At 39.1% G+C, this 21,894-nt stretch overlaps 1 protein-coding gene across 3 annotated transcripts in view; it reads left to right on the forward strand.

The window, feature by feature from the left end:
- celsr1a (cadherin EGF LAG seven-pass G-type receptor 1a) overlaps positions 1-21,894 on the forward strand; it is a 313,982-nt gene that overhangs the window by 289,550 nt on the left and 2,538 nt on the right. For 2 of the 3 annotated variants that reach the window (XM_043713695.2, XM_043713696.2), the window contains exons 26-35: positions 1,922-2,096; positions 5,702-5,814; positions 6,135-6,214; positions 7,895-8,021; positions 10,267-10,392; positions 13,840-13,976; positions 15,646-15,746; positions 16,185-16,355; positions 17,044-17,283; positions 18,469-18,742. In XM_043713695.2, coding sequence (XP_043569630.2) covers positions 1,922-2,096; positions 5,702-5,814; positions 6,135-6,214; positions 7,895-8,021; positions 10,267-10,392; positions 13,840-13,976; positions 15,646-15,746; positions 16,185-16,355; positions 17,044-17,283; positions 18,469-18,742 — 1,544 coding nt within the window. The remainder of the gene's footprint in view (positions 1-1,921; positions 2,097-5,701; positions 5,815-6,134; positions 6,215-7,894; positions 8,022-10,266; positions 10,393-13,839; positions 13,977-15,645; positions 15,747-16,184; positions 16,356-17,043; positions 17,284-18,468; positions 18,743-21,894) is intronic. The other variant, XM_043713697.2, reaches the window with a different exon arrangement.

Genomic DNA, 21,894 nt, shown 5'->3' on the forward strand with positions numbered 1-21,894 from the left:
AATCATCCCAACTTATGAATAAATAGAAAAATCTAAGAACTTTGGCCTGAGCTGCTGATTTGCTGCATGATCTTCTCTGATGATATCATTCACTGCATGAGACCAGAAAAACAAAGCTTTGCTAATGTGGAGTTCAGCAGATTAGATCTCTTCGGGTGTGATCAGAAACAGGGTTATTGTTTACTGCACAATTATCAGATTTTCGGTCCTTGATATTTTTGGCAAGGTAAGAAAATTGCTGAGAAAAAGGCAGAAATAGTGTGCGAAGTAGCGATTGAGGTGCTTTTCACCAGAGTAAGAAATAAAGACTGGGATATTGATATTGTACCCAGAAATCAGTGTGAAGTAGATGGTGGTCATATGAGGTGTTAATGATGATCGCCCAAACACAACCAATTCAGTTTGGAGCTTATTCTATATAATGTTGGTGCACTGCCAACATCAATGAGGTGCCCAAATGCAGTTCGCTGGTTGCTGCCATCAAAGTAAATTCGCCAGCCCTCCCTCTGCCAGTAACATAATTTGTGTGGAGCGCTGAAATAACTAAATTCAATGTTGACAAAATTAAAAATCTCACAACATCACGTTATAGTCTGACAGATTTATTTGGAAGCTAGTACTTCAAAATAAACCTATTGACCATAACTGGTGTTGTGTGATTTTTATTTTTGTCCACCCCAGTCCAACACTGGCACCTCAATATCATAAATTCAATGTATGTAGACATGCAGTTGGATAATACTAAGATAGCCACTTAACAGAGTTAAGTGTGGAAAAAAAAACATAATGTTACCTGGAATTACAAGCACTCTATTGTAGTTCATCAAATGTAGTTTGTACTATATATATTCTGTGCAACTAAAACATTAGAACGATTTGCAAGTATTTGGGATTCATCCAAGCCTTTGATAATATTTGATACAAAATGGTAAACATTGGGAGAGGTCTAATTATGTGGATTATCAAATAGTGTAAATAATTCAGTAAATTTGCTGTGTATCCTTGGGTTCTTTACAGCAGAAATTCATTGCAGCTTTTAACCTTTACAAACTGCTAATTACAAACCTCATGTTTCATTAAACCTTTATAACTTAAATGGCTGGGTATTCCGACATGATTTGTAACAGAGGGTGCTATTTTCAACTGTAAACACTGGCATTGCCAGAACAAAGGTTTATCTGGAGTATAGTATGCTGTGAGTATTCATGTTAGACAGTATGCTCAGTTCATGAATGCCACAGCACATCACTGTTGTTTTAATATCTTGTATTCTCTTGGCAGTATGCATGGAATAAATATCACATTTCCAACCTCCTCGTTGGATGAGCATATTTTGGAAAACTTGCACATAATGCTTGTATTTTATTTAAAACATTTTTATTGTACTAAGTGTGATGAAGCAGGGCTTTAACATGAATACCTAATTTATGGAGCAATTAATTACACCTAGAAAACAATTTTCTTTGACTTGCATTGGGCTGGGAGATAAGACTTAACACCTCATCAAAGGCTGAAACCACCAATCTTCCAGCATTCTTTCACAGATATTTTTCATTTGCCTGTTTAGACACATAATGATGCAGCAAATGGGACTTGAACCTGGATCTTCTAGCTACTAAGGACACCTCACAGTGCCACATGAGCCCTTAATATTCTCTTATATGTAAAAAAAATTGTTTTCTTATCAACCTGTTCAGAAATGTTATTAGATGTCTCTGCAACAGGTTGGACTTGAACCCAAGCCTCCTGGCTCAAAAGTAGGGATATTACTACTGCACCACAAGAGCTCCATTCTTTTATACACTATGTTGACAGCAAAGGTTACGCTTAAGTTAAAGTGCTGCTGCCTACCCAAGCCAGCAGTTGTAGAGAAGCAAAAAGCAAATGTTCGGATGTTCCAGCACTAACTTTTCTCTTGTAGTTTGTCTGCAGTGTGATCGCCCTCTTACTGCATTATTTCTACCTGTGTACCTTTGCCTGGACATTTGTGGAGGGTCTGCATATTTACCGCATGCTGACTGACCTGAGGAATGTGAACCATGGACAAATGAGATTCTACTATACCATTGGATGGGGGATTCCTGCCATTATAACAGGTAGATCAAACTGTGGATGCTGGAAGTCTGAAACAAAGACAAAGTGCTGTGCCAGTGATCCTTCACTGGACTTGAAACAATAACTCTGTTTTTCTCTCCACAGATGCTGCCAGACTTGCTGAGTTCTCCAGCATGTTATCTTTATTTCATTGTAACTGGTAGCCCGACTCCTGAAACGACTTGTTAATTGGCAGCTGTGTCATTCAGATAACAGCAAAACCTGCAGTGCTTCTGGCTTTGTTTGGCCTCCCATACTTTGAGTTAGATTTTGATCTTGTGCAATGATGCATTATAGATGTGACTGAATTGACTTCAGTGGAAATATACATCACCAAAGTTGTTAAGCAGGATATCAATTTGCTTTCACTCATTACAGAGCAAAGTTAACATGTACCTCCTGGTATTTTGAGAGTAGTTTCAGGTGGATTCTGATGACACATGATTGATCTGAATGGTTGAATTTACCATGCTTCCCTTATAGATGCTGGCTGACCTGTTGAGTGTTTACATCACTTCATTGTTTTGATGCCAGATTTCTAACATTTACAATATTGAGAGACATGATGCTGTCTTAAATTAGCTCAGCAGGGGGATGGGAATCTGTGTTTTAGTTCCAGTGCACAGGAGGATGTGAGTAGGGAGGACATGGACAGGATTTCACAGTCACAGGAGTGTGCCAGCAGACAGCAAGCTGGTTTGAAATGTGTCTACTTCAATGCCAGGAGTATCCAGAATAAGGTAGGTGAGCTTGCAGTATGGATAGGTACCTGGGACTTCGATATTGTGGCCATTTTTGAGACATGGATAGAGCAGGGTCAGGAATGGATGTTGCAGGTTCCAGGATTAGATCTTTCATTAAGATTAGGGAAGGTGGTAAAAGAGGAGGAGGTGTGGCTTTGTTAGTCAAGGACAGTATAACGTTGGCTGAAAGAACTTTTGACGAGGACTCGTCTACTGAGGTAGTATGGGCTGAGGTTAGAAACAGGAGAGGAGAGGTCATACTGCTGGGAGCCTTTTTTATCGGCCTTTGCAAAGTTCCAGGGATGTGGAGGAGAGGATTGGCAAAACGATTCTGGGCAGGAGTGAAAGGAACAGGGTGGTCATTATGGGGGACTTTAACTTCCCCAATATTGACTGGAAATGCTATAACTCTAGTATGCCAGATCGATCAGTTTTTGTCCAATGTGTAGAAGAGGGTTTCCTGACACAGTATGTTGAAGATCCGACAAAAGGGGAGGTCACACTGGATCTAGTGCTCGGTAATGAACGAGGCCAGGTGTTTGATTTAGTAGTAGGTGAGCACTTTGGAGAGAGTGATCATAATTCGATTACATTTAGTTTTGCGATGGAAAGTGATAGGTACATGCCACAGGGCAAGACTTATAGATGCGGGAAGAGCAATTATAATGCGATTAGGCAAGACTTAGGAGGCATAGAATGAGCTAGCAAAATGCAGGGAATAGGGACAATCGAAATGTGGAGCTGTTTTAAGAACAGATATTGCGTGTCCTTAATAGGTATATCCCTGTCAGGCGGGGAGGAAGTGATAAGGGACGGGAACCGTAGTTTACTAAAGAAATTGTATCCCTTGTTAAGCGAAAGAGGGAGGCTTATGTGATGTTGACACAAGATGGTTCAGATGAGACGATGGAGAGTTACAGATTAGCTAGGAAGGATTTAACGAGAGAGTTTTAAGAAGAGCAAGGAGGGGATATGAGCCGTCTTTAGCAGGTAGAATAAAGGAGAACCCTGAAGCTTTCTATAGGTATGTGAGGAATAAAAGGATGACTAACGTAGAAATAGGGCCAGTCAAGACAAATGGAAAGTTGTGCGTGGACCCTGTGGAGATCGGAGAGGTGCTAAATGAATATTTCTCCTCTGTTTTCACTCAGGAAAAGGAGAATATTGTAGAGGAGAAGACTGAGATACAGGCTATTAGACAGAAGGATTGAGGTTAGTAAGGAGGAGGTGCTATCAATTCTAAAAGGTGTGAAAGTTGGTAGGTCCCCTGTGCCAGATGGGATTTATCTGAAGATTCTCTGGGAAGCTAGGGAAGAGATGACTGAGCCTTTGGCCTTGATCTTTGAGTCATCATTGTCGACAGGTTTAGTACCAGAGGGCTGAAGGATTACAAATATTATGCCTTTGTTCAAGATGGCAGCAGAGATGACCCAGGTAATTATAGACCTGTGAGCCTTACGTCTGTTATAGGAAATGTTTTGGAAAGGATTGTAAGAGATTGGATTTACAATCGTCTAACAAGCAACAGATTGATTGGAGATAGTCAACATTGTTTCGTCGAGGGCAGGTCATGTCTCACAAACCTCATTGAGTTTTTTGAGAAGATGACCAAGTATGTGGATGAGGGTAGGGCAGTTGATGTGGTGTACATGGACTTCAGTAAAGCCTTTAAGCTTCCACATGGTAGGCCATTGGAGAAAATGCAGAGGCATGGGATTGATGGTGATTTAGCAGTTTGGATTAGAAATTGGCTTTCTGTAAGAAAGCCATGAGTGGTGGTTGATGGAAAATATTCAGCCTGGAGTCCGGTTACCAGTGGTGTGTCACAAGGATCTGTTTTGGGACCAATGCTGTTTGTCATTTTTATAAATGACTTGGACGCAGGCATAGGTGGATGGGTTAGTACGTTTGCAGATGACACTAAATTCGGTGGAGTGGTGGACAGTGTGGAAGAATGTTACAGGTTGCAGGCAGACTTGGCTGCAGGCAGAATTGGCTGAAAGGTGGCAAATGGGGTTCAATGCAGATAAATGTGAGGTGATTCACTTTTGGAATAATAACAGGAAGGCGGAGTACTGGGTCAATGGAAAGATTCTTGGTAGTGTGGATTTGCAGAGGGATCTTGGTGTCCATGTACATAGATCCCTGAAAGTTGCCACGCAGGTTGATAGTGCTGTCAAGAAGGCATATAGTGTGTTAGGTTTTATAGAAGGATTGAGTTTTGGAGCCGTGATGTCATGCTGCAACTGTACAAAACATTAGTGCGGCCTCACTTTAAATATTGTGTACAGTTCTGGTCGCCCCATTTCAGGAAGGATGTGGAAGCACTGGAAAAGGTACAGAGGAAGTTTACCAGGATGTTGCTTAGTCTGGAGGGAAGGTCTTATGAGGAAAGGCTGTGAGGGACTTGGGTCTGTTCTCATTGGAGAGAAGAAGGCTTAGAGGGAATTTAATAGAGACATACAAGATGATCAGAGGATTAGATAGGGTGGACAGTGAGAGTCTTCTTCCTAGGATGATGATATCGGCTTGTACGAGGGGATATAGCTGCAAGTTGAGGGGTGATAGATTTAAGACAGATGTCAGAGGCAGTTTCTTTACTCAGAGTGGTAAGGGCGTGGAATGTCCTGCCTTCCAATGTAGTTAACACAGCCACATTAGGGGCATTTGAACAATCCTTGAGTAAGCACATGGATGATGATGGAATAGCGTAAGTGGATTAGATGAGTTCACAGGTCGGTGCAACTTCGAGGACTGAAGGGCTGTTCTGCACTGTATTGTTCTATGTTCATTCTCTGTGTGCAAGGGAACACTTTATGTGTGGAAAGAGATCAAAGGAAGGAATTGTTTACTGTTATTTTCAGGTTTGGCTATGGGATTAGATCCACAGGGGTATGGGAACCCTGACTTCTGCTGGCTGTCTGTGCACGATACCCTGATCTGGAGCTTTGCTGGCCCTATCTGTGTCGTAGTCATTGTAAGTATCCTTCATCACCATTCACTCATAATATTGTGGAACCAAAACTCTGTGGCTTACACAACCATTTCACATTTTGTTTGATAGTATTTTATAATGAACATTTATTTTGGTAAAATTTAGGAATATCGTTTTTTTTAACTTACTTTAGCAAAAACTTAGCAAATTGAATCCTCGTGCTGACTTATGCTACTACTGTAGAAAAATAAAATTCTCCTCTTAACTTCCTGGTTTTGGTTCTGGCTTGTTTGTTGTCTTAACAGCTGTGCTTTTCTCGAAATATGTGGGGTTTAATTTATCACAAATTTCTATTACCTCAGATAAATATTGTCATCTTCATACTTGCTGCCAAAGCATCTTGTGGACCTAGGCACAGGTCTTTTGAAAAGACTGGTATCATGTGAGTCTTGAATCCATATTTTTATCTACTTTATTGACAGTGATTGATATCCAGGCAATATTTAGAGCCTTTGCAATATTTTCAGAAATGAAAATACAAAAAGTCATTTTTCTATTTGATTGTTGGGTATGTGATTGTTTCTGAAAATGAGATTGTTTCTTGTAGATGGTAGATACAGACTGTCCATGATTCAGCACAGATTTATCTCAAATTGATGATTATGATCAGTAAGGATGACTGGCTGAACGTAAAAACTTAAGAAATAGGAGTAGATTATTTGGCCCTTCAAGCATCCTCTCTAGTGGCCTCACTTCCATGTTCTGCTTGTCTCCCATTACCTTTAACTCCCATGTGAATCAAACATTTGCATCAGAATTGAATATATTCAGAGGTCCAGCTTCCATTGCTTGCTGGGGAAGACATCGCTAAACATGACCCTTGAGAAAAGAAATTTCTCCTCATCTCTACCTTAAATGAGCCACCCTTGATTTTTAAGCTATGTCCCCCAACTCCACCAAGGAAAACATCCTCTCCACTGTCAAACTCTGTAATGTTTCAATAAAATTATCTTCCATTCTTCTAAACTCCAATGAGTTTTGTTCAACCTACTCAGTGTTTCCTCATAAGACAACTCCTTACATCAGGAATGAACAAAGTGAGCCTTCTCCGAATTGTTTCCAATATATGTATTCCCCCCCCCAACTTAACTAAGGTGACCAAAACTGTACACAATACTTTAGCTGTAGTTCCATTAATGCCCTTTACAGTTTTCATACAATTCCCCTATCTTGATACTCCATCTCCTTTGCCATAATTGCCGATATTCCATTTGCTTTCCTAATGACTGTATGCAAACCTTTCATGATTCATGTACAAGGACACCGAGATCTCTTTGGAACAGTGAGTTCTACAATCTCTTTCCATTTAAATAATACTCTGCTTTTACGTTCTTCTTGCCTAAGTGGACAACCTCTCATTTTCCCACATTATACTCCATCTGCCAAATTATTTCCCACTCACTTAACCAATCTATAACCCTTGTAGAGTTTCCTTCCTATCTTTGTATTTTCTGCAGATTTGGCGACAGTGCATAAATAGCTGAGGCCACAACACTCATCCCCAGGACACACTATTAGTTACAGCTTGCAAAATATTGCAGTTTAAGAAATGCAGCTATACAGATAGATGAAGTAGGAGTAAGTAAAGAGGTAGTGGTGAACTAAAGCAGGAATTGGATCAGAATGTGACCTCCATGACTTGGGGCCAAAACTTGATATTGACACTGATTTTTATCGTGAGATAACAACTAATTTATGCTGTGAAAATTAACATATTCTGCCCCCCAGTGTCTGTATCCACGTTTTGTGTATCCAGTCATGTGTTTTCTAAGAGAACTTTGTTGGGAAAGATTAAATAATTAAGAGAAGAAACTTGCAGGATTAATTTTTCAAAAGGACAATAGAAATATTTGTGAACAGTTACTACTAGAGATAGCATGGCTGTGATAAGAAAATGGATGACACAAGATTGTGGCTGATAAGAATAATTCCATATTGAGAGAGATTGCAATGCTGTAGGAATAAAAGTTACAGAACAATCGGTGACGAGAACAAGATAGTCTGATGCAAACCTTGTTCTGTTTTGTTGAACACTGAATGTGGTACATATGCTTTGTTTTAGATCTGGCCTAAGGACAGCCTTCCTTATGCTGCTTCTCATCAGTGCTACTTGGTTGCTGGGGTTGATGGCAGTGAATAATGACACAATGACTTTCCATTATCTATTTGCCATTTTCAGTTGCTTCCAGGTAAGATTAAAGCTGCCACTGTGCTACGATGTTACAGCATTACTTTATAAGAATATAGACCCCCATAAATGTTATTTTCTTTCATACAATCTGTAACCAGTTGGATTACTTGCAAAGCAAACCTAGCCTTCTATCAAAATGTCCATGGCTTGAATCATGTGCCTGTATGCTAATTGAATGTCATTCTTCCATTTTCCGTGCCACTATGCTTCTAAAGTCAGTAATTATTCTTTTTTTTGCTAAAGGTATTGTCAGCATTTGTAGGCTGCAAATTTATACAAGTATTTGCTGTTAAAGTGAGGAACTCCCTGTACTCAAAATGAATAGCTTACCACACCTTCCTTGGAAATACAAGAATCTGTCTGGTTTTGCTCATCTAAAGCAACCTCTTGACTGGTATTACAATATCCTGGAGCTCCTGGGTTGATGTGAATTTAAACCTCCATAACATTCCTCTTTATTCATCCCTTTCTGACACGTTATTAGGCATCACACAAAAGACCATTTACATCGGAATGCATTGTTCAATGAGAAGCGTTTTAAGCAATATTTCACTAAAAACCAAACTTAGATCTAATGTTTCAGCAAGGCATTGGAAGTAAAAATGGCATGAAAGTAATTATTGGATAAATTGATTATGTATAGAGCCTGGTTTCTTATCTTATTATGATTATACATGTTAACAGCTTTCAACCCTTTTGTTCAAGTGTACTGCAAACATTATTTAATCTAGGTTTAAATTTGAGGATTGATAAGGAACTAGGGAGAATTATCATTTTATGCCTGGAGTACAATTGTTTGTACTGATTATTTGGGCAGTTTGATAGATATTTGATATCAGATTAACCTCAGTATGCTGAGATACTTAAACATTGCATAGGCCTATGAACAACAAAAGACTTGTTTAAGTGTAATTTTGCATGTGCTTTGTTTTTTTACTTATACAATGGTAAACTAATGACGTTCTGAAGTTTGAAAAACACTAAAGTTAATTTAAAATAAGTATTAGTTTTTTAGCAGTTTAATTCCTAATGTGCCAGGATCCATTTGGGAAAGAGCATTGATATTTATGGCAAAAGTTAAAGATTTAAGCAAATTATTCAAAGCTCCCCAACTTACCTGTCTGATGGCCAGGGGTTAACAGGAAAAACTGACCAGATTTTCGTACTTAACAAGAAACAGCTATTATTGCAAATAAATCAGTCTAACCACAGGAAAACAAAGTAGGAATTATCAATTTATAACTCTTCTAACTTAAGCCCTAACTCCTTCCTCGACCTCTGCACATACCTGCAGACAGGCACACAAACATATGGATGTTATGGGTGGAGGAAAGGTATTGACCAAACCCAGTTAAATAGCACCAGTCCACAGGTTTCAATGAGATGTCTGTCTTCTTTCAAGTCTTTCTCACGTCCAATCTTCATATCCAAGTCTTTTGAGTTATTTGCGGAAGATACTGAATGGTAGGGTGGTTGACTCAATCATTGTTTGGTTTCTCAATCACTGATTAGAGGCAACAGCATAAAGCAAATGGTGGGAGAGATTATCTATCTTTCAGTTCTTGGTTGCTTCACCTCAGAGAGATATAAAGAGAGATACTGTCTCCTGTTGTCCGGAGATCCACTGCTTCTGTATTGTATGTGACAATTAGTCCACTTGCCCAAGAGTCAGTCAGACAGGAGTTGCCATGCTGATGATTCCTGGCTTTCACAACTGGTCCTGATGGAAAAGCCAAACAACAGTCTGTCTTTGGGCACAATATGCTGTGAACATACATCCACTCAAACATCATCTTCTGCTGCTTGAGCAATGCCACAGTGTAAAAATAACTCACAATGAGTTCCAGAACTTGTTTTAAAAATGCAGCAACTTTTTCCACAGTTCTTGTTTTAAAGCAGTGTTTTGTTTTCCATTTTGGCCCACAATCCAAAATAAAGAAAAAAAAATGTAATCTTTACAAATTGCTTGCATAGGTTAATATTTTATGCACTTTTAAAACTGGAAATTTCCACCATACAATTTAGAAACAGATGAAAATAATATCAATTTCTCTTATTATCACAAGATAGCAATGTGACAGCACTAATATGTAGATGTATTACTTTATCACCATCAGGACTGAGGAGGAATCTTTTTAACCAATGGCTAAGAACTGTATCACAATATAAACAAGTGACCAGATTTGCTGGTAAGAAATCTTTCTGAGATAACTCATTGTAAATTATTAGCTTTGTGATTTCAGGGTCTCTTCATTTTCTTCTGCCACTGTATTTTCAATGAGGAAGTTCGGAAAGGTCTGAAGAACATATTCACTGGAAAGAAGCAACATGCAGATGACACAGTATTGACCAGAACCACAGTTTTATCAGTAAGTTGTTGGAATATTGATTCACACTTTCCTCGCATGAAGCACTAAAGCTGTGTAATCCATGAACCAGCAAACTTATCTCACCATAGATAGTGGAGGTAATAAGGAGTTCAATTGAATCCTCCTTAAGATGTGTCTGGGTGATAGTAATTTGCTGTGAACCGAATATATCATGAACAGTATTTCTGTGTGGAACCAGCAGTAACCATGCTGCTCATTGGCAGCACAAACAAGATGAGAGAGAGAGGGAAAGTTCTGAAGTTTCCTCGTGGCAGTAAAGGAGTAGGTGTGGAAGAAGAAAGGAGGAGATATGTTCTATATCCACAGGGAACCAGATAAAATATATTCTTTTGGAAAATTTTACACTCATACAGCTTTTATTAATTTCTATCCACTGGGGTCAGTGACATTTGTTATTCCTGTTATTCTTTGGTTTAGGTGTCACTGTATCTTAACTAAATTTTGACGGATGATTTTGGCTGAATGTTGGATCCAGTATTTCTCCTTTAGTAATTACTACTCAGCTGGATGTCATGTGAATTTTAAGAACATGAGATGACACATTTAAACATTCCTCATTGGAGAAGACTTAAGTGTGTTGAAAAGGCCATTGACTCCATGAGGTCCAATCTTTTTGCTGATCATGTGCAAATTGGTCCATTGTTACATCAACCTCTCTTATTTCATGTTCTCAGAGAGCTGAATAACAACAGGTAAAAGTTGTAACAACACTATGCTGTGTGAAATTTTTTCCTGAGGCCTTTGCCCAACCCAACAAATCACCCAAATATCATTCATTAATTACCATCCACATTATTGAACCCTGACCAACTGCATTCCACAGATGACATTTCCATTGGCCAAGCAACACAAGCACCACTGTGCTCCATAAAATATTCAATGGTTTGTGTATGTGCTGGTCCTTGCAAATTTCAGTTAATTCTCAAATAGATATTCATCAGGCTTCTTTCTGGTGCAATTAATTACCATAGTGTTAACTGACCTTGTTTCAAATTGTCACTCTATGCAGATTTACTGACTTTATACTTGTGTCCTTTTGTTCTGTGCTAACTGGTCAGAGTTAAAGAAAAGAACATGAATTATATCCCACCCAGCCTTTTATTGCATTAAATCAGTTTCAATCCTTCGTGTAAATTACACAGTGCTAAAAAAAGGTTCCTTTTGGAGTACATTTCAAAAGTGCAGTACGTCCATGTCTCATTAACAATAATGTACGCAATGTTCTAAATGATATCTTACTGGTGAGCTTTGCAATATCTTGAACTGAGCCGAGTATTGTTAATACCCAGCTAATTTTATGAGTGCTGCATTTTTTGCAGGAATTGTCGACTAAACATTTTTGCTTGGGAAGTTTTATTTTTGTTCTCATGCGAGATAGCTCAAGTATTGCATTCTGCAAAGTGAGTTAATCCCTTCATCAAAACTTTTTCGAATGATTTGTCAAGCATCAGAACAACATGTCTGCCAATTTAAAAACATGATCAATTCTCTCGATGCCAACCAAAATGATAGAACAGAATTGCATCTCCATATGATCAAGTTCAATTTGCCGTTGCAACTCTAATACTGAAAAACTTTATAGATGCAAAGTTAGGCAATTGTGGAACAATCCATTGTTTGTAAAACCAGAAGGAGAACCTAACATGTCGAAAGAAAAGCATATGGGGAGTGTTTATTAGTTAGAGAGGTTACCAAACTGTGAAAGGAGATAGAAAGAAGAATTCTAAAATCTAGTGGTGTTGTATATCGATAGGGAAGGACCTCCCCAGGGATGGTGATAGTGGTTGCCTTGGATGTTGTGTATAGGATGTAATTCCGTAGCTATGACTGTATCAGGCTGCTGCTTGGCTAGGCTGTGAGATAGCTTTGGGATAAAAACAATGACTGCAGATGCTGGAAACCAGATTCTGGATTAGTGGTGCTGGAAGAGCACAGCAGTTCAGGCAGCATACAAGGAGCTTCGAAATTGACGTTTCGGGCAAAAGCCCTTCATCAGGAATAAAGGCAGTGAGCCTAGAGCGTGGAGAGATAAGCTAGAGGAGGGTGGGGCTGGGGAGAAAGTAGCATAGAGTACAATGGGTGAGTGGGGGAGGGGATGAAGGTGATAGGTCAGGGAGGAGAGGGTGGAGTGGATAGGTGGAAAAGGAGATAGGCAGGTAGGACAAGTTTCCCAATTGTCGCACTAGGCCCCAGATGTTAGTAAGGAGGACTTTGAATCATAGAATCCCTACAGTGTGGAAACAGGCCCTTCGACCCAATAAGTCCACACCGACCCTCTGAAAAGTAACCACCCAGATCCATTCCCCTACATTTAACCCCTGACTAATGCACCTAACCTGCACATCTTTGGATTGTGGGAGGAAGCTGGAGCACCCAGAGGAAACCCATGCAGACACTGGGAGGATGTACAAACTCCACACAGACAGTCGCCCGAGGGTGGATTCAAATGCGGGTCCCTGGTACTGTGAGGCAGCAGTGCTAACCACTGAGCCACCGTGCCGCCCTTTGCGGAGTTGACAGGGTTGGGTCTGCCATTATTGTTTCTGCAGCCTTAGCTGATGCCAGATTTCATTCCTTTGTTGAGAATTTTTAGCATTTGATACAAGTGGCTTGCTTGGCTCTTTCAGAGAGCAGTTCAGAGTCAGCCACATTGTTTTGGGCCTGGAGCCACATGTAGGCTAGAAGAGATGATTATGATGGCAGTTTTTCTTCTGTAAAGAACATTAGTGAACCAGATGGATTTTTACAACTGACAATGTTACACGGTCTTTGTTAAACTTTAATTTGAGATTTATTTAATTTCGCCATCTGCTGTGGGATTTGAATGATTGGAACAAAGTCATGTACGTTCCACTGCTTAAAAGGTGGCAAAAAAATCACGTTTTAATGTCTTTTCACTGCCCTAAGCGGTCACTTTAAGTAATGTTGGTTTTGGATTTTCTATGCTTATATGTCAAGATTTGTGGGTTAGCTCAGCATTGGCACACTTAATTAGGGTCCTAGATCTGCAACTTGTTTTCAATAATGCAGCTCCCACTTGTTTCTAGTATAGACCACTTAAATCAGAGCCTGGTTAAAAATGCCAACAGGCTGGCATCAATGGCAGGCACTCAATGCTACTTTTAATTTTATTTGGTCTTGCACCAAATTTTAAAAAATGACATGATCAAGGCACCAAAGCAGGGCGAGTGAATTATTTTTTGAATATAACGAATAGGATAGAACTAAAGGGAGAGTATGACAAATGGTGGTATGCAATTCATGCTATTGCAGTTGAACTGTTATTAGTTCAGCAACATTTCAGTTCATCACAGGAAGTATCAGATGTCAATGATGTAATTAGATCATCCAGCCTTCACCCATACGCTTGGGTGTCTGAAACTACTGGCTAATTTAACATATCGCCTTACCAATGCTGTCTTCCAGCGGTCTCTCAACTGTAACAATACATATGTGGATGAAGGGCGAATGTATCGCACTGCTATTGGAGAATCCACGGCCTCCATGGACAGCACTGTCAGGTCAGCCAAGAGCCACAATAGCTGCCTTGCTTCTAAACTCAGGTAATCAGGTGGTGGGTGCATGATTCTGCTCACTCCAAGCATACTTGTAATATGACCAATTGCATGGAATATTGCCATCAAACTCTTAATTTGCTTAATTTATGCTGCTTGCTGTCAAATAACGTTTCTTTTACAATAACAAATGACCATGCTTCTATTTGCCCAGTTTATTAATGCTTTTCTAATCAACTAAACCCTTGCAATCAGACATTCAAAGTCATGAAAATGTGATGACTTGGCACCAATCATTAGTTGATGAGGTGTGTTTAATTTCTGGTTAAGTACTACCTGAGGCTGCATAAATTCACTTGGAATTCTGACACATAATTATTGAATAACAACATTGTGAGCACAAGAATAATTCCTCAAAATTTCACATGACTACACGGGACTCCAACGTACGATGAAACCCTCCTGTAAAGAGACTGGAAGGGGCTGCATCATTAAATAGCAGAGCTGTCAAAGACCGTGCTAGTCACCTTTATTTCTGAAGCATAGAACATGAAATCGGCCGCTGAGGGGAAATGAAGAATTCCTGCAGCTAATTGATAGAAAACTACACTGTTCATGTCGATTTAGTGATTGTAATTCTTTTCCTTCTCAAGTTTTGTACCATTTCCCCCCTAGTCATTAGATTTACACCGGTTTCCTCTTGTTGTACAATTATATCCTTTGTTCAGATTGATTTTATTGTTGTCACATGTGCAGAGATACAGTGAAACGTATTGTTTTGCAAGCTATACAGGCAGATTGTGCTATACAAAGTGGATCAGGGTAGCAGGTCACAGTGCACATTACACTGTTACAGCCACAGAGAAGATGCAGAGAGAGGGAGATCAGAATTAACATTTGAGAGGTCTATTCAAAAGTCTGATCACAGTGGAGAAAAAGTTATTTCTGAATCTATTTATACGTGTTATCAAACTTTTGTATCATCTGCCTGGTGGAAGAGAGTATAACCGTGGTGGGAGGGGTCTTGGATTATGTTAGTTGCTTTCCCAAAGCAGTGGGAAGTGTAGATGGGATCAATGGATGGAAGGCTGGTTTGCGTGATAGACTGGGCTGTGTTCACAACTCTCTGTAATTTGGTGGGGTTTAGGGAAGAACAGTTGCCACACCAAGCTGTGAAGCATCCAGATAGGATGCTTTCTATGGTGCATGTAAAAAAATTGGTAAGAGTCCTTGGGAACATGCCAAATTTCCTTAGCCTCTTGAGCAAGTACAGAAGTTGTGGTGCTTTCTTGACTGTTGCAACTTATGAGTTATTATAACTGTCCCAAGATAGCTTTTCATTGTCACCAGAGTGGCCCATTTATCCACTGCTTAATGAATTTAAATTGGTTTCCCATCTGGATAGCCAGTTCCTCTTTAAGCAATGGGATAGTGTCCTCTTGCTGGCTCCTGTTGATCAAGGTTGATGATCCTAGGTCCGATACCCTCTGATCCTTGTGTTTCTTGGTCTCAACTGCTTTTTGAAAGTGAAAATACCCCTTTATTCTCCAGAATTGACCCTTCTCTCGAACATAACTTTCCTATAAAGGGAAAATGTTTTCTCCTTGCTTCAGTTTATTCTTTCTCTGATAGGGAGACATTTGGCCTGTAAGCTACTAGTTTTGCTCATTTTGATCAAGTTGTTTTAGTACTGAAGGCATTCTCCATCATTTCTCAGGGAAGAAGCTCAGAGAGTGAGCTTACTATCAAGTCAAGCTGAGGGTGGCCAAACAGAACCGGATTCTTCAATATTCCACAAAAAAACAAAGAAACCTAATGGTAAGGCTTTTCAGACTCATCTCTCTATATGGCTTGTTTATACAGAAATTATTTACAAGCTTCAATATTGATTAGTGGTATTCTGAATGTAATCTTACTGATTTAGAATAAATACAAACGATTTGAAGTACATCAGTAAATGCTACCTTTTGCTACCCGGTGAAATCTATGATGATTTGTTCAAAAGTTGTAAGTAATTCTACAGGTTGGTTATCAGACCTTCATCTGCAAGTATCAACCCATATGTTTTGGGACCACTGCGTGTCCTTATTTACAACTGTATTGTAATTTCTAATGGTATTCATATTCGTGCTGTGACCTTCTGGATGGTGATTAACAATGGACTGTTTAACTGTTGAAGATTATGAGTTAGTTGTTGCGATGCGGTTTCCTCTGGATGGATAAAGGATTTTTTTTCAACTTGCCTATAATTCCCAGAGCCAGATTCTGACTCCGATAGCGAGTTGTCGCTGGAAGATGATCACAGTAGCTCCTATGCTTCTAGCCATTCATCAGAAAGTGAAGAAGAGGAGTTTCAAAGGGACTCCAAATGGAAACAAGGAGCACCTAAAAATAATGAAAAAAATCCTATACACAGTACACCAAAGGGTAAGCTAAAACACAAGCAACAGTAAGAAAGATGTCGTACCTATTTGTGTCATATGTGTAGTTTCACTGACTGAGAAGTCTGCCTTTGAGTGCAGGTCGGCATAAAGGTTTCTCAGTCTGGCATTTGCTTTATTCATGCCCCAATGAGTGAATCTAACTCGTTTCCAGATGGACTGGATTGGATACAATGTTGAGGGCAAAACTTCTCTTCAGGGAGAGAGGAAATCTAACATTGCTGTCCTGTTAATTGATCATAAGAAACTGATGATCTTTCAGAAATCCATGGTCCGGAGGAATGCCATTCTAATGTTTGGATTTAAAACGTAATTCAGATTCTAGGCTTGCACTTTTGACAAATTTAATTTCTTACACAATAAGCATTTATAAAGGGAGGTTTAACACCAAAACATGCCCATGGTCTTCATAGATGCACAGCCAGATGTGGATGGAGGCTGAAAAGCTGCATGATAAGAAGTAATAGGGCAGTAGGATTTTTTTCCCTTAATATGCAGTGCTTCATTCTCTGGAGGGCCTTCAGATTTCTGTGTAGACATTTCTGTGGGAATCCTCAGTCTTCATTTTGCTTGCGCATTAAGCATGGTGTTGACATGTCTGATATTGCTGTGATTGTTGCTTATTTCTAATTAAACTTCAACATCCCTTCCTCCCAAACTAATCCCATAAATAGGTGAGGCCTTGCCCAATCATGTGAAGCGTTACTGGCCTGCAGAATGTACAACAGCCAGTGACAGTGAGGACCATGGGACGCTGGAGAAACTGAAGGTGGAAACAAAAGTAAACGTTGAACTTCACAGAGAAAATAAATCAAATCACTGTAGTGATATTGCTAGAGGTGGTGAGGATGAGGAAAAGCAAAGCACATCGATACCTCACCCAAGTTCCAATCCACAGCCAGAGCAAAGAAAAGGCAAGTATTCTTCCCAAAATTCAAATCTTTGCATTTATTGTTCTGCCAGTTATCTAAGTGAGTATCTGTCTTCATTTTGTGTGGAATGAATTGACTTTAAATGTAAAATAAAAACAGGTAGACAACTATTTGCAAAGGTTTTAAAGACTAGTTCATTTTATTTTGAAAAAATCCTCTGCAAAATATATATTTATAACGGTATTAAATTCAATTATCAAAAATTAAATGGAAGGCAAAAGAGACAGAGGACACAGGTTTTGTGTTTGAGCAGAGGGCACATATTCAGAATCTTTGGAAATATAGTTGCTCCAATTAATTTGCAAACAGAGCATTAGACAAGGTACAAGTTCAATATCTACCCTGCTAAGTATTGTTTGATAGGTAACTGTCCTTTCTAGAGCAGATTGAATTGATTGGAATTCTTCTATTTCTACTAATTGTAAGGGTCCTACTTGAAACTAATATTATTAACTATTTGAAATTATTGCAGCGCTAAACATAGACTGAGGATGACTGCAGCTGATGCAACAGTCTTCCACTCACAGAGACCAGTGTTTGCTTGGAGCTAGTGTACACAGTAATTCAGGTGGTGCACCAGCCAATTTTGGTCTGTTCAAGCTTTATTTACAAAACAATATTGGATCAAAGGTTTTACTGGCGGTTTGCTGAGAAGTCTTTCTTGCTTCCCTCAAAGAGAACAAATCAGCATTTCTCCAGTCTTTAAATTGTTCCTTGCATTGTTCTTTTGTTCTGATGTTGAAGTTCATGTCATATAAACTTTTCTGAACTGGCCCAGTTACCCTCACATCAGGTTCTTACCATGGCACTACTTAAATCCTAAGAAAGTTTGGTTACTGTGATACTCAATTTGGCCAACTGGATGGAGTGACTTTTGGTCTGATTCATTCACATTTCTCATCAACTGGTCATCTTCAGAGCATTGATTTGGCACCTACAAGATGAATGTCTAAATTTTACACAATTCCTAGTTTCATTATGAGTGTTGGGATTGCACAAAGGAAATGAGCTGTACTTCATCCCTGATGATACTGTCAAAAGCAGTGTTTCTGAATATTGATGTTTAAAAACCCATTATTCAAATTAATTTGACGATATTGATCAAACTTTATTTTAAGAAACATCAGACAAATTGTTACAAAATTTTGAAATTCTTTTCTCTCACAGGTATTCTTAAAAATAAAGTCACGTATCCACCACCTTTGAAAGAGAAGAATCGGATAAATCAAATACACAATGAACTTTCTAACTGTAAAGCAACAGCTTTATCTTCACGAACGTCCTCAGTAGGGTCCAGTGATGGGACCCGCACAGGCACAAGCATATTGATAAAGCAGCCGAGCAGGCAACAATCACAAGACCAGTTAAATGGGGTGACGCCAATACCCATGAATATTAGAACAGGCACAAGCATAGTCCATGGAGACACCTCTGATTCAGAGTGAGTATACTTGGCAAAATGGAGTATTTATCCTGAGGTTAAGGAAACAAAATACCCTGTGTTTGGTTTACCATCCTTAACAACATGCTCTACCACCTTAAGAAGGTCCCTCTTGTTAAAATATTAATTAAACAAAAGGTACCAAAATCATCAGATTTATCAAAGCCGTTTTTTTTTCACCTAGAACATGGTTATGTAATTTCTTTTGCCAATCAGTGCCTAACATCTAGTCCCAATAATCTTCTGTTTTTGTAAGTAAATGTGATGTCACCATAGTCCTACTGCACCATAGGACTATTCTCTCATTAGATCAAGATGACTCATGATGGTTTCACCTGAGGGTCATCAAGCCTCAGGCGAAGGGAAAGGATGAGAAGGAGGATCCTCCATGGTAACCTCAGCCATGTGGTAACACTGCATCGCAAGTCAGCTGCCAACCTACTGAGCTAAACCAGATCTCGGGAGAGATTGAGATGAATTATTCAGTCGGATACTGCAATGAATTGATACATTTGCAGCAAGCAGATTGATGAGGTTGAGTATGTCTTTCCTCTTGGTTCCCTCAACAGCTGCCACAGACCACAATTAGCAGCTCTGTACTTTCAGACCTGACCACCTTGGTCAGCAGTGACAGTAGCAAGCTGCTCATGGTGATGGACAATGAACTTGCTCACCCAGAATGCCATTCTGTGCTCCTGCCAACCAGGGTGCTTCCTCCAAGTGGCCTTTGATAAGGAGCACTATCTTACCCACCACCCACATGAAGTAGTTTATTTCATAGAGTCATACAACACAGAAACAGTCCTCGCCGACCGTAATCCCAAACTAAACTAGTTCCACCTGCCTGTGCTTGGCTCATATCCCTCCACCTCCTTTGGAAGTTTATTCCACACATAAACCACACTCTCTGGGGAACAGACAATGCCCATCATGTCTTTATAACATTTTAAAATCTTTCTACTCACTTTAAAAAAATGACTCCTAAAAATATTTTATTTATATTGATAATTGTACATCCTCTTCCTAACATTTTGCTTTGTCTCCCAGTCTTTCAAAGTAACAAATGCACTCATTCATGCCTGCATCAATGGCAGAGTGAGAAATGTGGTCAGTTTGGTGGGAATCCATCCAGTCTTTTTAGCCTCTTTATAGCTCATGTTTAAGGGATTCCTCTGCCTTTTATGTGTCTCCATTTGAATCACACTCTTCATGGTCAAGAAAGTGCAGAGGTTTCTACCATAAATGGGCTCCATTTAGCCATTCACTCCTGTCATGAAAATTTTGGAAATGATACCATGAAACACTGTCAGGTTTGAGAAATCTGAACCTTACAAGATTCTCCATTACTGTCTCCCATGTTTCCAAATATTGGCATTTTCCTTCAGAACAAAAATAGAGACCACAGCAGGTGAAAATAAGAGAGAAAACGCGAGTCAGAACCACAAACATCAAACTGTTTACTTCTAACTCCAGTCAAAGCCAAAAGAAGCACTTAGTTACTCTAAGTTGCAGTTCATAAAGGAACTATCTCTTAACAATGCCTCTCCTCAAACTTTTAGCATTCACTTTCCTCCTCATTGCCAAATTATCCCATATTCTCTTTTCTCTCTGCTTCAGGTTTTGTCCTTATCTATCCTTATAAACATTGCTAAAGTAGTAAATGTTATATTAGGCAAAAAAAGATTTTTCTATTTGATAACTTAATGTGTACTGAGTGCTCACACTCTGGTTTAGTTTATCACATATACAGTAAAAATTGTTCTGACACTTTAGCACATGCTCATACGATATCACCTTGTTTTTGAGACTGCTTAAACATAACACTTTTAGTATAAATTGAGCAATGTATTATCAAAGGAATATGTTGAGAATGTGCTAATATTGTACACAGAAATTTGAAGGAATATTTTTTTCCGGTGGATTGAAGTTAGAACATTAATTATTCTAATAAAATAGAAAAATACTGCTTCATTGTAAATAAGCTTATGCGCCAAAGATTGTATTTGACTATACATTGGATGTGATCTTCGTGCAAAATGTTGACATCCATACAATAGCACTTTGTTAATATTCCAAAAATGTTTACCATAGTAATTAATCTTACTGTCTATGGGTTTTCGATAACGCTGGTGTCCTAGCAACTCTACTGAAAAACCCCATTAAACCAAGCACCCGAAGGGATTTTATTTGTTATATAATTTCTAAATTACCATGAGGTAACTGCCAAAATTGTAAATGCCTTGAAGAGATGTATGACTAGACACGCCATAAAACCTCACAGACACGACATTCCTTAAACTGAATGGTCTGAATACAGACTCAGAAAACAGCCTCTAGCTTTACTCAAGTAGTAGCTGGTCTATTTAGATTGGTTGCTCAGCTTTTGTGTGCTCGCTCCTAGATACTGTATGTTATACAGTGAGGTGTAGAATCTCCTGGAGCAACAACCTGTCCCCTAGATTGCTCATTTTCAAAATAAAAAAGGCCTGCCTTTGATTTTCTCTGTAACGGTATTGAATCCTTCCTCGTACACAATGTCTTCTCCATGTGATTTGTTTTTTTCAATTTTTTCCACCTTTGTATTCTACTCCTGAAGTTGGTGACTCACACTGAGGTGTAGATTAATAAATGCTCGCAACTGCATAATATCTCAGCTATCTAGCTAGTTGTTGCATGTATGAGTCTTGTCAGAGAATCTTGGCAGATCCTTCAACTTGATGCAAAGTATCTTTCTTCTTTGTCTGTTTGAAGCATTGATCCCCACTGCAGTGTGGTGCGTGAGCGAATCCCATCAACTCCACCCTCTTACAAATCTTGCCCAAATATTTATTGTTCAGGGTTAGTCCAACCAGTGCACGTCGGCTGATTATTTGTTTTTGAACGCATCAGAGTCATGCCAGTTCTGTCTTTGCCTGATGTTCATGTTCACTTTCAAGCAAGAGTCAAGTCAGCAAGAAAGGAAACCCTGGGTAATTTTCCTCTGCCACAGAAATTAACTGTAGCAACCTAAACACAGTCATCTTGGAAATAGTCAATTTGACAATGAATTTGCACATCCTCCTGTCTGCTAGTTGCACATTTCCTTACAACCTAACCCATTGTTAAACTGAATAAATTGTTTCTAATAAACTGCAGTGTGAATGTAATAATAC

This window comes from Chiloscyllium plagiosum, unplaced genomic scaffold (genome assembly GCF_037043375.1).
Source record: "Chiloscyllium plagiosum isolate Xiang-an unplaced genomic scaffold, Cpla_swu_hap1 HiC_scaffold_23, whole genome shotgun sequence".
Classification (NCBI taxonomy): Eukaryota; Metazoa; Chordata; class Chondrichthyes; order Orectolobiformes; family Hemiscylliidae; genus Chiloscyllium; species Chiloscyllium plagiosum.